Here is a 21,178-nt window from a genome sequence, read left to right on the forward strand (position 1 = left end):
CTGCTTTGGCTCGGGAGAAATGGAAGAAATGGGCGGAGGTCTTTGCCCAGCAATGGGATATCAGTCCAGGCTAGATAATAGTAATAATAACTAGCAAATCATTTTTTTTTGTTTTGTTATCCAGACCCATCGAACCCGAACTTCGAAGCGGCCGAGTCGTCGTCAGCGGTCATACAGCAGCTGATTCCGCAGCTTGTGCAAGGTTATTTTTTTGAATATTTTTACGTACATTATATATTAGCTTCGATTGTAACTATGTACTATGTATGTGTATGTAATATAAACTTTACTCGTAAGTTACTTTAAATAATTCAGAGCGATGATTATTTCTGCAGATACGAAAGCGTTAAGTGGCAGTACGGATGAGAAGGACGCGCTGAACTACTGGACGAGTTGCGAGCTCTGTGCGCAGGCGCAGCGGCGCTCAGCAGCGGCGCTGGGGACGGCGATGCTACGGTAAGCGTAAGCAACTATGTCGCAGGACACCAATGGTGTGCCGTAACAGTTTGATTCAAATCGGGGTTGTCTACGTTTCTTACGTAGCTAACGTCAGCCATGTCATGTCATATCATTTCAAGTCACGTCACGTCCTGCCACGTCACGTTACGTCATATCATATTATCAAATCACGTCATATCATATCATAAAGCTAGTGTTAACAAAAAAATATCAACAAATATGTTTTGTTTGTAGAAAACGAACAAAGCCTTAGCACAGTACGCGAATGCTGCGGGCAAGCTGACTTTCGTCTACACTCCTCAGACTCACGCGCAGGAAAAACAACGAAAAGTAAGTTACGCTTATTATAAGTTAATCATGCACACTTTTATTTTTTAAGTTAATTATGCGTACTTCTATTCTTTTAAGTTAATCATGTATATTTTTATTTCTTATTAGTTAATTATGCATACTTCTATTTCTTATAAGTTAATTATGTATAGGTATTTCCATTAAAGTTTCTCTTAAAGTCTTTCTAAATATTCAGCGAGATCAGTATTGTAATATCTCTTAAGATTTATTTTACTGTTACTGCTGCCGAAGCTGTGATGGTCTAGTGTTTTGACCTATGGGCTCTCAAGCAGAGGCACGCTGGGTGCAAACCCGGGCTCGTATCACCTAAAGAGGTTTTTCTTTTTTTTTAACTATGAAAAACAATAGAAGTAAAGAATTTTTTAAAAAATCAGCTATGCCCGAGTCTGACTTGGACATATTTTGGTTTTTGTCGACTTCAATGAGGTCTTTAACAACCCTTATGATTTGACAGGTATTAGACAAAACGCAAGCGGTGGGCGACACTTCTTCCGAGCTGTTAGCCGTGGTGCAGCAGCTGAAGAAGCCAGGAAGCGGCGAGGAGCTGGAAGGACCAAGATTGAGGGCGCAGCAGGCTGCGCAAGCATTCATTGCCACCGCTCAGGTTAGAATCAAGTTTTAATTATTGGCAATTTAGGATGATTCAAAGCCAGAGTAATTAGGCTATTACTGATATTGTAGTAATAGCAACATCTTCATCTGTATATACCAGGGGAGATAGAGGACAAAAGTGCAAAACTTTAAGCAAAATCTAAAAATGAATAAATAAGTCTAGTAGTCTATAACTCTGTTAAGTAACTTAAACTTCAGCAGTCAGGACTCGTTCAAAGTCATGTCCAGCTCAAAAATACGCTAGATTTTAAACTTTGACTCGCTTCATATTTGTAATTTATGGTTTGATTGGCAAAAGAAAAAATGTGTGTCGGATAGAATAAATAGATTTATTTTTACCCAGAAAGCTGGGCCATAAGGTGAATAAATTAGTCTAATGAATGAGGTGTCATCATCCTTTTGACATGAGCAAACTCTTGATAACTTTAGCTTCCACCTTATCTTCACACTTGACCCATCACCACTTCACCTTCCATAGCTGACGACACCAACTCTCCACGCAACGCAATGCCGCATGGCGTTGCATCAGGCAGCGTCTGAACTATCCCGCGCCGTGGACGAGCTGGGCAACGCGTGCGGCCCACAGCTGGGCCAGTCTGGGCTGCAGCGCATTGCCCAGCAGAGGAAGGAATTCGACAAGGCTGTCGAGGAGCTGATGAGGACTATGAAGGATCTTGAAGGTAAACTGAAAAATAAATCACGCAGGAATCAGGTAGCCATGAACTCGCCCAAAGAATTGTTGATAATTTTAAAGTAAGTTTTTTGTTTCTTGCATTACCTTAGGTAACATCAGGGATATAGAGAACAGAGAAAAAAAAGCAATCAAATCCACTTACAATAGTGGTTGAAGAGTGGCTGAAGTAGAAAGTTTTTTTCTTAGCCTTTTTTGAGGATGCCATCGTATTCCCATTGAGATGATACTTTTCCCAATGGAATTTAAAACCAATGCACTATGAGTAAATCTGTAGAGAACATGTTCTAAACGTTCAGGGCTTTGCAGGCAAAATACCAATGAAGCAAATTTTTATGATTTATTCTATAACAGGTGATTATCAAGTGGAAGAGAAACGGCGACTGAAGTTTATGGCCACGCAGAAAGTCCTGGATGAAGCTGCTAGGGAGATGGATAAGGTTCGTTACAGTTACTTTGTATTTACAAGCGTGTTGTTAGTCATTTTTTATTATTATGAGAGAGGGGATCTGTTGTGAAATGAAAGAAAGAAAAAAATCTTCGTGATGGAGTGAAGAACGGATAAGAATAAAAAAATAAAAAATAGTTGTGCATATCACGACGAAATGGTCCCAAATCAGCAAACTGCTGGCTCGTGAACGGCACTGGTCTTCTTTGGACAAATTATCACATAGCCTATGTAGTTAGTGTGTACTTAGCCTTTTCTTACGGTACCGTTAGCAATTCTTGTCCATTGATCATTACATGTTTGTATTTGTTAAAGGACAAAGCATGTTATTACATAGGCTGTTAAGTTTTATGTGTTAGCCTTTACTTACCTGTTGCTTCTGTTGCGTGAACCATAAGATTTGACAGTTGAATTTAAATTTTGGTACCTATTTACTTTAAATAAAACAAAACAGGACTGTAAAAACTAGTAGGAAATTAACCTCTTTTAGGATGTGTAAGCCGTGGTGGCCTAGTGGTTTGACCTATCGCCTCTCAAGCAGAGGGTCGTGGGTTCAAACCCCGGCTCGCACCTCTGAGTTATTCGAAATTTATGTGCGGAATTACATTTAATATTTACCACGAGCTTGGCGGTGAAGGAAAAACAGCGTGAGGAAATTTTCACAAACCACAAGCAAGTCAATGGTGCGTGTGAAGTTCCCAATCCGCACTGGGCCCGCGTGGGAACTATGGCCCAAGCCCTCTTGTTCTGTGAGGAGCCCTGTGCCCAGCAGTGGGACGTATATAGGCTGGGATGGATGGATGGATGGAGGATGTATTCAATTTGTAATCTAATGCTTTTGTTTTCCATAAGCTGAGTTACGTTTTATTTTTTCTTCCAGCCCACAAAAAGCGTGCCTCTCACTCCGCAACAAGTCAAAGCTTTGCAATCGTCTCTCTCTAACGAATTGGCGGCTCTCAACGCCGCTATTGCTGCTCTAACATCCTCCACCAGAGGTAAGCACCCTAGTCCAACAAATAAGTACCTATGGCCCATTATGGTCTCTTTTCCCTTGGCTTATTTTTAAACCCCGACGCGAAAGTGAGTTTCTTTGCGTGGTTTTTAGCTATGTTTGATAATAAACCAGTGTGGTGTCGGGTTAGAATTACGCAACTCCATTTCTTGCATGGATTCCGTGGATGTCGTAAGAGGCGACTGAGGATATAAATAGGTTAAGGTACACCGTAGGCGACAAGCTAAAATCTAAAATTGGTAAAAGTGGCTCCGAAGCCGTAACGTTTCGTGTGCTCTGCCTACCCCATATGGGATACAGGCGTGATGTTTGTGTATGTATGTGTGTGTGTTGATAATAAAACATATATACCTAGAAATAAAAATTGTTTGTTTTCTTCCTGTTTCCAGACCCGACGAACGTGAATCATGAAGTGGCAGAATCATCAGCAGCTGTTATACGGGAGCTGGTCCCTCAAATTGTGCAAGGTGATGTTTATGTCTTAGACGTTGTTATGTATGTGGATTCTTTCAGTTATCGAAGGTATAGTAGAAATAAAATAAAAAATAGCTCATTGAAATAACGACTTTATCATTTACAATAGAGAGTTCATTTTAAATAAAACTTTGTTGGCAGATAATGTTTTTCAAAACTGAATGCGTCGTAGACAAGCAGCCTCATGGAAAAGTATTATCTGCGAACGTGTATTTATTTTAAAGTGCACTTTCTGCTCTAGACAATAAAGTCGTTATTTCAATGAACTATTATATTTTATATTTCCGTTAATTTTAAACTAAGTATTATGCGGTTGAGGGCACAATAGAATACAATAGTTTTGTTCGAAAGGTGGGCTGTTAATGAGATCAGGAAATCTCAATTAATTCCTACTATACTTTTGAAGTGGTGCTACTGGCATAGACCTCTCAGAATGAAAGGTTAGATCGTAGTTCCCACACGAGCCCAGTGTGAATTAGGAACTTCAGACACGCCATTGAACTGATTCGCAGGTTTGTGCAGGTTTCCTCGCGATGCTTAGCTCGTGGTACATTTAAAGTGTAATTTCGCACGTGAATTCCAAAAAACTCAAACATTGAGGCCCGGGTAGGAACCTACGTTCCTCAGCTTGAGAGGCCATAGGTCAAACCACTAGGCCACCACGGCTTCTGATCGTATAATAGCCCCGGATCTAAGGGGGGCAAACCGGGACACTTGCCCCGGGCGGCAGTTTTATGGGGGCGCCAAATCCTTGAGACAAGAAATGAAGAAGAAAAGAAGAAAAATGCTACTCGCTGGGAGTTTTAACAGTTCTTCTCAAGCAATGAAGGGCGCTACCATCAAGCCTGAATGATTTATTCAGTTCTCAGATTTTATCATCAGCTAATATTTTCAGACGCCAAAACCTTCAGCGGCAGCGTGGACCAGAAGAGTCAAGCTGCGCTGCTGGACGAATTAAGAACGCTTTGCGGTGCTGCTAAGACGCTTACTGCCGGATATAGCGACGGCAATGCTACTGTAAGTGTTGTTAAGGTTCCTTAACCGAAGAATGAAACGGGACACCTATAAACTAGAGGCCTTTATTTGTCTAACACACTTGTAATCACAATTGTTTTCACCACTTCTTTCTGTCACACGGCGTAAGACGAGGGTAGAAAGAGTGAGTGAATGTGACCGTGAACGTCGGCGCGTTAGCCAATCCGGCCTTTGGTCATCCTAGAAGGCTAAGGGGCTGTTTTACCACCCATTGATTAATTTTATTTGACGGATAAATGTCATGCCGTCTCCGTCTATTCAAAGAAAACAAAAAGAGACAATGGATGGTGAAACAGGGGGTCAATTCCAGTAGAAAGAAAATTAACGTTATTGTTTTGTCGCAGAAATTAAACGAAGCAGTCGATCAGTATGCGAAGGCAGCGGGCAGATTGTCTTTCATCTGCACTCCTCAGAATCAAGTGCCGGAGAAGCAGCGTAAAGTAAGTTCTTTATGGTCTACTGTTAGAGTTGAGGATAACGCTCATTTCGAGGCTTAAAGACTCAAACCCTTAAGACTCCAGAGTCTTAAAGCTGTACTATATTGAGAATTAATTGGATTATTTTATACGTGTGGATGCAAGAAACCGTCCTTGCGGGCTTTGAGTCGTTGAGTCTCGAGAGTCTTTAGGGTTCGAGTCTTTAAGCCTCGAAATGAGCGTTTTTCACAACACTATCTACTGAGTATACAAATGCTGGACAAATAACTTATTCATTCTGCAATTGTCTCTGTCAAGAGCAGCATAGGTTTAAAGTAAGTTATGAAGTAACACTACTAATTAGCCATTTGGGACTGGCTGTTAGAAAGAGTAGTTAGGGCTTTATCATTACACGAGATATCATGTATTTTTTCAAATATATCCCTAGTGGGAGTCCTGCTAACGCTTCGTCTTCCGCTTCGTGGGCGCCACTCGTTGACCTTTCTCCAATACCTGTTCTTCCAGCGATGTGGCCTGCCCATTGCCAATTCATCTTGCATATTCTTTGAGCTCAATGACTTTAGTTCTTTGGCGAATTTCCGTATTCCGGATTCAAAGTCAATGTCAAAATATCTTTATTCAATTTGAATATTATAATTTTTCTTAATGTCAAAAAAATCTACCACCGGTTTGGAAAAACCTCTGTTGAGAAGAATCCGGCAAGAAACTCAACGAGGTATATATTTTTTAAACAGATTTACAATATTATTAACTGATAAATACATCACAAGTATTTAACACAACTTTATTTTTAACACAGTAGGTTCGCTATTGAAGGGATCGCTAATGCGGATCGGAATTATTTCCAAATATCCCTGTCCATAATATAATCATTAACTTTATAATACGCCTTAGATATTAATGTCTTCTTGACAATAGATCTGAATTTTGTACCGTTTCCTTTGTAATGTTTTTTGGAATTTTATTATAAAAACGTCCGCAATTGCCTCAGACTCTGATGTCTGCAGCAGATCCCCATAAAATAAGGCCGTACGAAATAATGCTATTAAAGTAAGCAAAAAACACCAACCGTGCCGATCAAAAGAAATTCCGAGCATAGCTCTTTCTATAGCTCGTTGTGTGACTCGCCTCTAAAAATTATCGACGCAGAAAAGACTAAAAAAGTTGACGTACAACTGCAATTTGTATGATGGTTTCTGATTATTTTATTTCACTCAGGTATTGGAAAAGACCCAAGCAGTATGCGACAAGTCGTCAGAACTGGTGGTTGCAGTGCAGCAGCTGAAGAAGCCAGGCGCCAGTAATGCGGAGCTGGAAGGACCAAGACTGAGAGCGGAGCAGGCTGCACAATCACTCCTCACCACAGCACAGGTCAGTACTTTACTTTAGGCTACGCTGTCGTTATAATCATCATCATCTATAACAGTCCACTGCTGGATATATGCCTCGCCGAATGAGCGCCATTATGCCCTATCTTCGGCTTAACGCGGCCAGCTTTTACCAGCTGCCTTCCGCAGATCGTTCCACCTGGCTGGAGGTCGTCCTACACTAAGATTGCTGTACGCTGTACGCTTCCACATTTGTTGTCTTTGTAATCGAACCAACTGGATCGTTACCCACTGTGGAACCTTTTCGTAGAACAAATCATAGTGACATCGCATTGCTTGACAAAGGAATTCATTGTGACACTTACTGTGAGAACGATCTACAGTGGGTCAGGAATCAAATGGTTCGTCTGTACGTCTGTTTCTCATGTTATCTGTCAATTTCATGTGTTTTTACTTCACTAATATTATAAATACGGTTGTGAGTAGGTTTGTTCTGGGCCGATCGTGATGAAATTGGGTATGAAGATATTTGAGACCTTGAGCAGGACATAGAATATCATCAAATCAGCCATAGGACGTCCACTGTTAGACATAGGCCTCCACCATAGGCCTTTAGTTGCTTCAGTTGGAAGCAGCCTGCATCTACCCACCACTATCTTTAGATGAAGTCTCTAAATATACTCTATCAGACTACTCTACTAGATGTTAGACAACGTTGATGGTTGTCTGGAAGACATCGCTTTTAAGCGAAGACGCCAATTGTCTACTGAATATAAGTGATTATATTATAAGTTTTTGTACTGCTTATGGTGTGCATAAAGAATATTGTATTTGTATTGTATGTATTACTTGTGTTGCTCTGAAGATGAGCTCTGGTTGAGTTCGAAACGTGTCAGTGTATTTGTGGTGGTGCAGATAGAGGGATTTGTGTATGTTCTTACATTGAAGTGTGGAACGGAACTGCTATGAACATATGAATTATTGCTAATGACACCTGACACCTACTGATCACAGCTACCTATACTAAGGTCGCGGGTGAGCAAAGTTATATTGTTTTCAGTTCATTATATGGACCTCCGCAAAGTAACGCCTGATTCCATAAATTACTTTTGTAACACAGCTGATCTCCCCGTCTCTCGTCGCGGCCCAATGCCGCTCAACATTGCATCAGGCGGCGTCTGAGCTGTCCCACGCCGTGGACGAGCTGGGCAACTCGTGCGGCCCACAGCTGGGACAGGCTGGGCTGCAGCGCATTGCCCAGCACAGGAAAGAATTCGACAAAGCTGTTGAAGAGCTGATGAGGACTATGAAAGAACTGAGGGTAAGTTTGAATGTATAATGTTTAGCTGTCCATGCAGGAATTAACTGATAGTCATATCATCATCATCATGTCAGCCGTAGGATGTCCACTGCTGGACATAGACCCTCCCTCTACTTTTGTTGTCAACTTCCTCTGCTTAGAATGAGAGGGCTTGAGGCCATACTTTTCACTTGGACACAGAGCGGGCTCGGAACTTTACGCACACAATGAGGGCTATCGCGAATGAATTCGGCACTAGAGGCGCTAATGTAGCGTGAGGTCTCCGAAATGTCAAATCTCATAGTTTATGGGTGAGCTACAGCTATAATTAGAATAATTTGTGAATATTTTGACAATATCTGAAATTAATTATGGCAAATATGCGTTCCGAGGCAATGAATGTCTGTGTTTTGAGACAGTTTTGTCTTTCGGAAACCTTTGTCCTCCCTTTTTTCCGAACAAAACGGGGACTATGCAACACTGTGGCATGCTCGATATTTTTATGGTACAGTTTTAAGGTGTATTAAATATGATAAAAACTTTGTTTTCACGCCCGTAATAACAGACTTTGAAAGCCATACTTAAAAACCTCACGCAACAGTGCGCCATCTAGTGAGACAAAAAACGATAGCCCTCATTGAATTTCTTCGGCGGTTGTATGCAGGTTTCCGTAAGAAGTTTTCCTTCACCGTAAAGCTCATGGTAAATTTCAAATGTTATTTTGCCTATGAGTTTCGAAAAATTCAGAGGCGCGAGCACGGGCTCGAACCCATGATCCCCTGTTTGAGATGCCACTAGACTAAGCTACCACGTCTTTATTGACAACTTAAGATTATTTAACAGGTGATACTCAAAAACCAACACAAGAAGGAGAGAAGCGGCGTTTAAAGTTTAAGACCACGCAGGCTGCCTTAGACAAAGCTACTGCAGAATTGAACAAGGTTAGTTACTGCTTAAGCATATCCTGAAAAACTAGGTATTACATCGCTTTCTGCTTTATTGATTGACTTTTTGTATGCTAGGTCTGATCTGCCTGCTCGAAAATATCAGAACAGACAGACTTGCGGGCAAAAGCTAGTGTCAAATAATTAAAATTTTGGATTCGATCCACTTCTAACTCATTTTTACCTAGCTAAGTTAGAACAGAATATTAAAGTCACTACTTTGAAAAAATCTTGTATCTCAAATAAATTACGTCAGAAAACTTGACCCTTGAAATAACGTTTTAAAATATCATAAAGTTCACTCAGAAAAATATACATTTTGAGATACGACATTTTTTTAGATAAAGTAGTGACGATATGCTCTATTAAAGGCTCTGTTGCTGCTTACATTCGAAGCAAGCCTTTTGCCATCTTTTGCTCATGTTTCTATTTATAGCTCACCTGGTCACATTCCAAAATTTGTTCAAGCTTTTACAATAGACTGTTTTCCTTTCAGGCCATAAGACCCTCCCCTCTCACTCCTCCGCAAGCAAAAGCTCTGCAGTCGTCTCTCTCCGATCGGCTAGCGACTTTAAATGCCGCCATCGCTGCTATAGTATCTTCTACCAGAGGTAAGTCAGCGTCTATAATGTAAAATGTCCGCTGTTGGCATGCCTGACGAAGAGATCCGCTTGGGTCTGGGAACATGACAATCCCTTCTGAGTATTTATGCCGTGAACTAGCAGACAAATGTAATGTGTAACATTTGTGTCTAACATCTAGTAGCATGATGAACGGTTTTGTTGTTCTGAGGATGAACTCTGGGTGAGTTCAAAACGCTTCAGTATATTATGGAGGTGGTGACAAATGTAATGTAAATGAAAATAAATTAGTTTAGAAGCATTCTATTATAATACTTCAGCACTCTCGAAGCACCTAAAATGGGAGGCATGTAGGAAGCTGCAGTTAAGAAAATAAAAATGTTTCACGTCCGTTTTGATATTATAAAAATTTACCAGACTATTCAAATTATAAATAAATATAAATAAACTGTCTTTAAGAAAACCCGACAAAGTGCGCGTCAGACTCGCGCAACGTGGGTTTTGTAAATCTCTTAGCAATTGAATAATGAAGGAATTTTGAAGCATAAAGCGGTTACTTTTAATTGTATAAACACATTTAAAATAATTTTTTGACATTTTGTATGACTTTGAGTCAACAAGATGCTAATGCTGGGAAAATTTGAAGACTGTAGCTCCAACCTGGATGTAAGACCAATGTGACTGACGAGAGACGGACACACGGGTACCTGAGTTAGGGACAATAATAGGGCTCCATTTGGAACCTTCAGGAACAGAACCCTACTACTTAAATGTATGAAACATACATGAGTATTGTTTTTCAGATGAGAAAAAACCTGACTACGCTGCTGCGGTCACTGCTACAATACAGGAGTTAATCCCCGATTTGGTTCAGGGTGAGTTTATATTTGCCCTCTCGATCTGAGAGGAGGCCTGTACCCTGCAGTGGGAAGTATGTAAGTTGAGGTGAGTTATGTATTTAAAAACACACAGAAAGCAACAGAGAAGTAAATTATACCTACGGGGTTAGGCGAATTCAACTTTAAATACTGTTTTATGTTAATTTTCAAATTCACTAATTAGTATTATTGTAGTGGTGTTTTGGTTACAGGTTTAAGTGTGTTTGCGTTATAGGTTTATTAATTAACTAATGTACAGGTAATTTTCTTACGGGGACTATTTTTTCATAATGCAATTATGCTAAAGAAAGGAGAACCACTTGTATTTTTTATTTCAATTCCAAATATTTACTTTTACGGTCATCCCGTAAAACCTAAATTGAAAATACAAACTGAAATATAGATGCACCAACCATGAACCATGAACCATCATCATGTTAACCTAAACATGGTTCTCATTTCATAAGCATAATTACTAATAAAACTATTATTGTCATAAGGTTATCATAATAATAATGTATGTTGTTCAGATGCGAGAATATTGGCTGGAGGGATGGATAAGGCTGGTCAAGATGATCTCTTGAAAAACTTGCGAGCATTGCTGGATGCCACGAAGATGCTTAGTAGTGGCGAGCATGAAGGAAAAGAGCAGGTCAGTGAAGATATTCTTAAAAGAAGCTGCTTAAAAGATGATTAAAGTACCTAAAGATTCAATCTGAGAAAAGGTCGGTGTTCAAGAGAGGGCCTAACGGCTGCTGATGGTGATGATGATGATAATGACACTAAAATAAAATTTATTGTCGCAGGAAGTAAATGACGCTGTGGAGCGGTTCACCAAGGCATCAGAAAAACTGGCGTACACCATCAATCCTAGCGCAAACTATGCTTTGCAAGACCAGGTAAGTAAAGGGAAAAACTCTGGAATGAACTATCGCCTGCGGTATTCCCGGACCGATATGACCTCCAAGTTTTCAAGAAAAGAGCGTACTCCTACCTTAAAGGCTGGCAACGCACTTGTGACTCTTCTGGTGTTGCAGGTGTCCATGGGCGACGGTAATCACTTACCATCAGGCGATCCGCCTGCTCGTTTGCCCCCTATACCATAAAAAAGGGGGGAAATCAAAGTAGGCTTTTGTGTAACCCCAAATTTGTAATTCATTTGCTGTGCCCGGCGTGTATTAATGCCAAGTAAAGATCTACTGAAATTAATTAAGCTGAAGCCCAAGTCAAACTTTAGTTTTATGAACATGAAATTTTATGTCACTTGTGAGAGAGTTCAATGTCAAATTACCGATAAGTCCTTGATAAAGGACTTTGGGTGTTAGGAGGTTATATATAACATTTAAAAACTAAAATCAAGTTAATAAAAGCAAGGACCTAGTATCCTTAAGGTGACTCAATACAACTTTAATTCATAAATAACTTTTTAGTAAAAATTTAATTTTTAATACAAGCTATTTTGCTGGCTGTACTCTTTGTTGACTGTACTTGCATTGTTTGCCAAAATATTTTTGCATACCAAATTTCAAGTCGATGCCATTAACCGTTGAAGAGTTCCGTCCTGCGGAGACAATCCTGGCTAGACTACCATATGTCACTATCAGATTATTGTACTGTCACGCGATTTACACATGTATGCATAATTTTAGCTCAATCGGTAACCGGGAAGAGGATCAAATTTAATTCGCAAGATTTGATGACAAACATTGGGACAGGTGAAACTAATAATAAAGGCTTGTAAAAACTGTGTTTGTTTTGTTTCGTTTAGATAATAGACCTGACAAAATCGACCTGCTTGAAGACTTCGGAACTGCTCGCCAACGTTTATGACCTAGCTGACCAGACGCAAGGATCGAAGGGTGAAGAGCTAGACGCCAAGGGAACTAAAGTCGCTGATGCTGCACAGGATCTACTGACTACTGCTGAGGTGAGCCTGCAAAATATACAGCACAAACGCTACGCCTTTTTAGGTTTCGTACCACAAAAGGAAAAAAACGGAACCCTTCTAAGATCTTTTTGCTGTCTGACAGAAGGATTGCATTGTCTTAATGCTAAAATAAAACGCTTTGATGACCTGCAGCGTGGGGAGCGAATCCTCTTTTCATTGCTCGTTCGTCATGCTCATAGCCCAGCAGTTGATTGACAACACACGCAATGTATCACAAAAGAATAGCCAGGCCGTAGAAGACTTGGCTCTAAGTGAGCGTTGTTGAATCAAATTGCTGTACTGAACTTTAATTATTCTTGTGAACCCACAAGGTGCATTTAGAAAAAATAAATTACAGGAGGTTGAAAATAGCCTGAATGGCTTCGAGAAATGTATGGTACCATCAGCCAAATAAGTGGTCTATCAATTTTTAAACAAGTTCCTATCAAATGAATATGTCACCAGGACCCACCATCCCACCAGCCATCAGGAGACCCACTTGCTCGTTTGCCATCCAGTCGAATAAAAAAAAAAACTGACGCTTAACTTTGTCAAACTTTGAAGTTGATAGACACGTCCATTGGCATTATTGTTTTATGAAATGCAAACGATTATCAACTTTAGGGTGGTAGACCACATATATGGCTGATGGTACGGCCGTGCCTTTGTTTTGCTCGACTTGGCGGGGACACTACCGTGGCCCTAGATATGGTCTCTAGCATCTAAAAAGAGGTTTTCTTTAGTTCTCCTCGATATTACCAAAATTCAAATATTTTCAGATAACAGCGCACACAGTAACCTCCCCGCTCTGCCGGTCGTCATGCATCGCCGCCGTGGACGCCCTGGACTCTTCGACTAAGGCACTAGCCCTGGCGTGGCAGGGAGCAGCAACACAACCTAAAATTAAGGAGTTGGAGACGGCGAAGGCAAAGGTTGATGAGGAAGTGGCTAAGCTGAGAAAAGCCTTGGAGCTGATTAGAGGTAAGTTAGAAATTATAATACAGCTGTCCTGGTGTACAGTCAAACCATTTGTTTCCTGACTCACCGTGGAACGTTCTGCGACGCGTATTTTGGTCGTCAGAGCCTTCGTCATCGCAGAAGAGTGGCTTCCCTGTCGGTATTCTACAGGCTACATTTCGGAGAATGTGCTTCGGAACTGCACGACCTTATTCCACCTGCTCCTTTCTTCCACAGGTCGACCAGAAGTAGGCGGGGTCTCCACCCTTACGTTGTCAGTATTCCAAAAATCCGCACAAAGCGTTTTCGCTCTTCCTTCATCAACCGCACAGCAAGAGTGGAATTCCCTGCCTGCGACTGTGTTTCCTGAACACTACAATTTGGTCGCTTTCAAGTCCAGCAAGCGTGCTCCATCGTAGGCCTCATCCTCGCTTTCCATTAGGCGTGATTGTGGCCAAACACATGCCTATACTGTATTAAAAAAAAATTGTCATAATGAATTCCCTTGTCAAGCAATGCGATGCCACTATGACTATTTCTAAGAAAGGGTTCCACGGTGGGTCATGTCATGATTCAGTTGGTTCGATAGGACTTCTAATCTGGAATGTTTGACTTAATATGTTACCCTTGTGAGATTTGAGGAATTTCAATTGAGTTTAACAATATAAGTTAAGAACGTTTTAAATTATCAATTAGATAAAGAGATCCGTTTAGACGTCATAATGCTACGACGACCACAGGAAGTCCATACTGAATTTGGTTTTTCTAGATAGGTAGAGATAGAATGCCAACTTTATTCACTCATATTGCTTATTTTTCAACAGACTTTTACATAATTTGTTTTATTTTCAAGTTTTCTACCACTTTAAATTTTTTAAGAGAAAAATTGTGTTAATCTTTTTTAAAATTAAGATTCTATGGTACAAAAGCCCATTGATTGACTGTTGTACCCACATCTCACGACTACTGTTGCTGGAAAAATTTGACAAATCCTTTTGCTAAAGACTCTTCAGGTGGAAATATTGGAGAGGATGACGAAGTCGAATCGAAGGCAGCCAGGATGCGATTCATTACTTCATGCGCCTTAACCGAAGCAGCCGTGGAAGCTGCCAAGAAAGAATTGGACAAGGTATTTTCAAATATTTTTTTCATATTGACAACAACAGAAAAATTTAATAAAAAGTCTTTGTTAAGCAGTGGGATAGAATAGGCAAATAAATAATTATAATACTTGTGTCAAATATTTAACACCTGTTGAACAGCTTATTTCTTATGATTTTCAGCCATCAGGTGCTCCGCTGCCGATAGCAGAGGCCGGGCGGATACAGGACTCTCTGGCACGAAGACTGGGAGAACTCAACGCTGTTGTCGGCTCTATTGTAGCCACTCCACGAGGTAAAACTACATTGCTAAGGAAGAATATTGCTCTCCAGTTGATTTTCAATCCCGGCGCAAAAAAGGTGTTATATGATGCCAATATTCTGTCTGTCTGTCTGTATGTTTGTGGCATCGTAGCTCGCAAATTTAGAACCCGATTTTGATGCTAGGCTTTTTACGTGAAAGCGTGTATTTAACTGGATGTGCTGATGATTCATAGACACCTATTGCAGATGTTTAGAGGCCTAAAGATACCTCAAGTTTTCTTGTGCTGGTTCGCTATGTTTGAAAGAAATCGGTTTAGCCGATTTTGAGATATAGGACTTTGAAATTACAATGTTGGAGATTTTTCAATATATGATTTCTAAGTTGGTAAAGTTATATTTTTGTAGTAGAAGAGCTGTGTTGCGAGACTTAACATCTTTTACATGGCCATAATATGTGACCTAAGACTACTAACAACTTGGTTCCCTTTATTAAATAAATCTTTTTTATTTCAGATCAGAATACAATAGATTATGCAAAAGCACAGGCTGATGCAGCTGCCATCCGTGAACTTGTGCCGAATATCGTTAAAGGTAAAATAAAATTATTGGTTTGTAAATTAAATGAATGTCATAATTTTTTCAAAATGAATTAAACTAACAACCCCATCGGTTTGCCATTTCGAAATTTTCCATTAACGAAATCGACAAAAAGTCCGTATAAATAGAATACCTTCGCTTGTTCTAGAATCTAGAAACTTGAAAGTTAACTGTTATATCACAAGGAATCACAACCAAGGAGGAAAGTCTGAATATCGAAATTCTTTATGTCTATCTGTACCTAACCAATTTAAAGGAGTTTTACTGACATTACCGGTTTTTTCGATGTGTTGTAGTTGTAGTATTAAAAAGTAAAACATAACTTATATTTTCTGATTTCAGATACGAAGAGCTTAAGCAGTAGCAAGGACCCAGCGGCCAGAGACGAGATGCTGGCTCAGACGCGAGCTCTGTGCGACGCTACACTAAGAATAGGCGCGAGCGCCGCCCACTCGCCTGAAGTAAGTTGCCTTGTTGACTGTTGAGCTAGGTACATCAATGGAATAAAAAAAACAACGTTTATTTTGTAAAGATGCGGCCACATGCTAGTCGCTGGAAGCTCGTTTCCAGCTATACATTTGGCCACGTGACCCTGTTTTGAATTTCCCGCGACTCAAAAAAGCAGCGTCATGTCGCCGCGTCGAACAGCAGCGTCAAGATGGCTGCTTGCGGGAATGATCTTGGTTTTAGAAGCTAATTTCTTTACCTCCTTTAGTAGCAGTCGCGGCAGTGGTACCAATAAAAGAAATTGGAGTGAATTTAAAAAAAATAACAGTGACGCTAATGATCCTGTGTTAGAGAAAGAAAGAGTGTGTGTGTGAGAGAGAGAGAGAGAAAGAGAGAGAGAGAGAGAGAGAGAGAGAGAGAGAGAGAGAGAGAGAGAGAGAGAGAGAGAGAGAGAGAGAGTTATTTTTACTTCCCGTCAATACAATTGACAGCTTTTATCTCAACAGAAATAATAGTTCAGAGTTTCTTTTACAGGAGATAAACAAAGCTGTACCGCAGTACCTCCAAGCTTCCAGCAAGCTTCACTTCGTGTTCAATCCAAAAACTGACCCGAGAGCTGATCAGATAATGGACGCGTGTGAATCAACGTGCATAAAAACGTCTGAGCTAATGGGACATGTACGCGCGCTCGCTGCTGGGGTGCAGTCGGGGAAGGACCTTGAAGAGACCGGGCATGCAGTCGGTGATGCTGCCAGGAAGCTGTTCACTGCTGCACAGGTTAGTAACGGGACTGACGCCAATACTACTGGAAATAGAGGTATACAGGTTGGCCAATTTCAAAGTAGGTACATGAATTTCAAAAAAATCTACTACCGCTTTGGAGCCGACATGTTTTCAATTCAAAATCAACAGTATGCAAAAAAAAACGGTGATGGATGATTCTGTCAAAGTTTGTTATGCGGAACGAAAATAATGACATTATTTTACGCAACGTAGGTAGAGTAGTGAATCGGAAATAGTCTTCGATGTTTAAAGCTATTGTTGAATCTTAGTCGTAAAGGAATTTCGTGGTCTATTATACAAGTACGTGTGGTTTGCGTCACAGCTAAGTACCTAAATAGTTTTTCTCAAAAATGGTATGAAATGTTGCCATTACGTCATTAAAAATGTCCTAGAAAGTAACGTATCCTGGAGACTAGCTGCTAGTGTCCAGGAAGTAAGTATGAAATTTACTTCCTGGACAGCAACGGGTTCCATTAAAAATTTGGAACCCGTCACAAACAGCGCACGGGCAGCGCTTAACTAGTATTTTGAAATGGGTCCATGTCATTAACATCATCACCATCATCATCGTCACCGTCGCTACCAACCATCATGATCATCATAACCATCAACTATCATCACCATCAACGACCATCGTCATCATCATCATCCTCACCTTCATCATCGTCACATCATAATAATTTTCATTTTATTATCACCATCATTATCATTTTTGAGAAAAGCACTATACAAGCTTCGACCAGTAATCGCCATCCTGGCCTCGTATCATTGATGGCCTCACCTGATTCGTCCAGGATGGTTTACTTACTGGCCTCTGCAGTAATGTACTATTAGTACCTAGTGTTATCTTATTCCTTGCAGCTGACCGCCAACTCTGCCAGCTCGCCCCAATGCCAGGCGGTTATCTTCGACGCCTCCCACCAGGTGTCGTCGTCCCTGCAGCAGTTGGAGTCAGCCATCAAGTCCTCGTGCCCACCGTCCTCTAAGCAGCTCAGAGCTGGCGTGGAGCAAGCCAAGAACAGCCAGGAAGCTGTTGAATCTGAGCTCGAGAGGCTGAGGGCATTATTGCCAGCTGTCAAAGGTTTGCAGTGCTGTTCTATCATCATTATCATCATCTCGGCCTATATACGTCCCACTGCTGGGCACAGGCTTTATAGATATTTATGTGCGTATTTGTCTTCCTATCTCAATCAGCTTCAGTAAAATTTAGTAAGCTAGTTGAGAAAGCAGGAAAATTCGACCTTTTCCGACAAAAAATAATGGAAAATCGTTAATCTACTTTCTTCATCTCTTAAACACTTGCATTTTTTACTACTTAAAATAGATGGGGCGAGCAGAAGACCGGCGGTTCCTGTGCGTTCTGCATCGCTAAAACGTCGTGGTGCGACGGCCAGCGATGCGACCATCGACTTCATGGATGAAATGCGTTCCGCGCTTAAAAACGGTATGATCCTGTATGACGTGATGCATGGAAGGAGAGGTTGCAAAGGTCTAGTGTGGGTAATACACTCGCATTTTTAACCCCCGACGCAAAAAGAGGGGTGTTATAAGTTTGACCGCTACGTGTGTCTGTCTGTGACACCGTAGCTCTTAGCCGGGTGGACTGATTTGAATGCGGTTATTTTTATTTGAAAGCAAGTTTTCTAGCGATGGTTCTTAAACATATTTCATCAAAATCATATGGGTCCCACTGAAAAACAGCGTTGCGGCTTGCTGCAACATTATGCTGAGTGGGCCCCAAATGGTGTGGGTGTGTAAATCTCTCTCTCTCTCTCTCTCTCTCTCTCTCTCTCTCTCTCTCTCTCGCTCTCTCTCTCTCTCTCTCTCTCTCTCTCTCTCTCTCTCTCAAGGTCTCTGTATATACCTATGTGTTTTCTGTATTGCTTGCTGTGTGTTGGTTTTTATGTGTATCGAATATGTGTAAATAAATGTTTCTCTCTCTCTCTCTCTCTCTCTCTCTCTCTCTCTCTTTCAATAAAGAGTTATTGTATTGTATTGTAGATCCTAACGGTCCAATGACCATTTTTAGTACACCAGCCTATACGAGACTCTTAGGTTCTATCAAGGCCATGTGATTCTTTATTGCAGAGAATGCAGGCAGCCCCGTGCGCAGGCAGTCTTCGACATCGGCTCGCTCCGAAGCGGACAAAGAAGGCAGGACGCACTTCGGCAAGTGCGTGGAGCAAGCGGTACAAAGCATCTGCGCCGCCGAGGATGACTTGAAGAAGGTCAGGATACGTTGGAACGTAGACCTAGTTGCGTCGGTTGGGAGTGGCCTGCACCCACCGTGAACTCGCAGCTTTAGAGCGTTTTGAAATTATCCGATCCGATATCGGTATCGGACGCGGATACCGATATCGGGGCAAGTAAAATGTATGAAATATGTACTTGTCTTTCAGATTATATATATGGTTTAAGATATTTATTTTCTCAAAAGATTTACAAAAAAAACACTAATAGAGAAAAACAATATTAATTTAACTTAAATCTAGGTGAGAGAGGGTACCACACAAACATGGTGCACAAAAATCTATGAACTAAAGCGGGTAGGTGGTAATGACGAGAGCAACACAAGTTTTTAACTAAATAACTTGCTAACTGGAGGCCAGTTAAACCAATCTTTATATCGTTAGTTAATTGTCGGTTACATAGGCTACTTTTATCCCTGAAAAATGCACAGTTCCTGAGAGAACAGCGCGCGATAACCGAATTCCATTGCTACCACCATCTTGCTCGCTAATTCTGCCGTGAAGCAGCAGTGCCGGAGAGTAAAACAGCCGGTGAAATTACTGGCACTTGAGGTATCCCATCTTAGGCCTCTAGGTTGGCAACGCATCTGCAATACCCCTGGTGTTGCAGATGTTTATGGGCGGTGATGATCTTTTACCATCACGAGACCCACTTGCTCGTTTGCCAACCAGTCGAATAAAAAAATACGAATTCGTATTATGACAATTAGTGTTATGCCAAATAAGGGACACCTGTTCTAGCTATAGTGTATTTAAGTCATCATCATCACCCCAGCCTATATACGTCCCACTGCTGGGCACAGGCCTCCTCTCAGAATAAATAAATAAACATCACGAGACAATTCACACCAATTGACCTAGTCCCAAAGTAAGCTTAGCAAAGCTTGTGTTATGGGTACTAAGCAACGGATAAATATAATTATATAGATAGATACATACTTAAATACATATTAAACACCCAAGACCCGAGAACAAACATTCGTATTTTTCATACAAATATCTGCCCCGACGCGGGAATCGAACCCGGGACCTCAAGCTTCGTCGTCAGGCTCTCTAACCACTAGGCCATCAGGTCGTCCAAAAATGAGAGGGCATTTAAGTAAACTCATCTAATTGGCGGTTTTACCCAAGTAAGGTAACTGTTCCAGACGCTGTCCTCTCCGGGCAAGCCCCGCGCGTCGCTGGACGGTGCCCAAGTGGCCGCTCTCACCAAACAGGTGGAACACAAGCTGGCGCGAGCGAACACCGCCGCCGCGCACCTTCTGGCCAGTCGCGGTAAGTAGTGGCAGGTGGTAGGACGCCCGGATTGCTACCAACATCTTGCTCGCTAATCCTGCCGTGAATCAGCAGTGCTTGCACTGTTGTGTTTCGGCGTGGAGAGTGAGACAGCCGGTGATTACTGGCACTTGAGGTATCCCATCTTAGGCCTCTTGGTTGGCAACGCATCTGCAATACCAGGTGTTGCAGGTGTTTATGGGCGGTGGTGATCTCTTACCATCAGGAGACCCACTTGCTCGTTTGCCATCCAGTCAAAAAAAAATTTTTTTTCCGCTTTAAACTCCCGTACTCCCCGTACAACTTGCATAACGAGCACTGATGGGGCTAACTTTCTTTCTAAATAGTTTATTAAATCACGCGTTACTTTGCGGATGTCTATATCAATGAACTAAAAAAAAAAACTTTGTTCACCCGCGTCCTTATGATAGCTAAGTCTATGCAAGATATGCGTGTTCATGCAATTCCTTCACCTCCACACTGTAAAATAAATAAATACATAAATATCACGGGACAATTCACACCAATTGACCTAGTCCTAAAGTAAGCTTAGCAAAGCTTGTGTTATGGGTACTAAGCAACGGATAAATATAATTATATAGATAGATACATACTTAAATACATATTAAACACCCAAGACCCGAGAACAAACATTCGTATTTTTCATGCCAATATCTGCCGCGACACGGGAATCGAACCCGGGACCTCAAGCTTCGTAGTCAGGTTCTCTAACCACTAGGCCATCTGGTCGTCAAAAGTAAGTAAGTAGTAAGTGTAAGAACACACACAAATCACACAAACCCAACTATCACCACCACCACACTAGGTTAAGGGATAAGCTCGCCTTTGTTCTCCTCTCCGTGTATTTGTATTTTTATTTTTATGTGCAATAAAGAATTTACATACACATACATACACTACATTGACGCGTTTCTAACTCAACCAGAGCTCATCTTTAGAGCTACACTTTTTTTCTGTCTAGATAGGTAAAAACTTTATTTTTTCACTACACATGCACACACACACAAG

The 21,178-nt window shown here is 41.1% G+C and overlaps 2 protein-coding genes across 2 annotated transcripts in view; both read left to right on the forward strand.

Moving 5' to 3' along the window:
• Positions 1–1,432, forward strand: part of LOC141438630 (talin-2-like) — a 39,417-nt gene extending 37,985 nt beyond the window's left edge. The window contains exons 23-24 of the mRNA XM_074102494.1: positions 694–789; positions 1,265–1,432. Coding sequence (XP_073958595.1) covers positions 694–789; positions 1,265–1,432 — 264 coding nt within the window. The remainder of the gene's footprint in view (positions 1–693; positions 790–1,264) is intronic.
• The window catches only part of LOC141438631 (uncharacterized), a 41,221-nt gene continuing 20,165 nt past the window's right edge, over positions 123–21,178 (forward strand). Inside the window, exons 1-29 of the mRNA XM_074102495.1 lie at positions 123–202; positions 336–456; positions 694–789; positions 1,265–1,414; positions 1,901–2,102; positions 2,468–2,553; positions 3,442–3,556; positions 3,963–4,040; positions 4,943–5,064; positions 5,427–5,522; positions 6,738–6,890; positions 7,968–8,168; positions 8,895–8,928; positions 8,991–9,088; positions 9,588–9,702; positions 10,476–10,547; positions 11,081–11,202; positions 11,357–11,449; positions 12,319–12,477; positions 13,257–13,458; positions 14,439–14,563; positions 14,718–14,829; positions 15,312–15,389; positions 15,738–15,856; positions 16,377–16,619; positions 17,487–17,706; positions 17,950–18,069; positions 18,714–18,853; positions 20,023–20,149. Of these exons, the coding sequence (XP_073958596.1) occupies positions 1,937–2,102; positions 2,468–2,553; positions 3,442–3,556; positions 3,963–4,040; positions 4,943–5,064; positions 5,427–5,522; positions 6,738–6,890; positions 7,968–8,168; positions 8,895–8,928; positions 8,991–9,088; positions 9,588–9,702; positions 10,476–10,547; positions 11,081–11,202; positions 11,357–11,449; positions 12,319–12,477; positions 13,257–13,458; positions 14,439–14,563; positions 14,718–14,829; positions 15,312–15,389; positions 15,738–15,856; positions 16,377–16,619; positions 17,487–17,706; positions 17,950–18,069; positions 18,714–18,853; positions 20,023–20,149 (3,196 nt within the window). The 5' untranslated portion in view covers positions 123–202; positions 336–456; positions 694–789; positions 1,265–1,414; positions 1,901–1,936. The remainder of the gene's footprint in view (positions 203–335; positions 457–693; positions 790–1,264; positions 1,415–1,900; positions 2,103–2,467; positions 2,554–3,441; positions 3,557–3,962; positions 4,041–4,942; positions 5,065–5,426; positions 5,523–6,737; positions 6,891–7,967; positions 8,169–8,894; positions 8,929–8,990; positions 9,089–9,587; positions 9,703–10,475; positions 10,548–11,080; positions 11,203–11,356; positions 11,450–12,318; positions 12,478–13,256; positions 13,459–14,438; positions 14,564–14,717; positions 14,830–15,311; positions 15,390–15,737; positions 15,857–16,376; positions 16,620–17,486; positions 17,707–17,949; positions 18,070–18,713; positions 18,854–20,022; positions 20,150–21,178) is intronic.

Source organism: Choristoneura fumiferana, chromosome 19 (genome assembly GCF_025370935.1).
Source record: "Choristoneura fumiferana chromosome 19, NRCan_CFum_1, whole genome shotgun sequence".
Lineage (NCBI taxonomy): Eukaryota > Metazoa > Arthropoda > Insecta > Lepidoptera > Tortricidae > Choristoneura > Choristoneura fumiferana.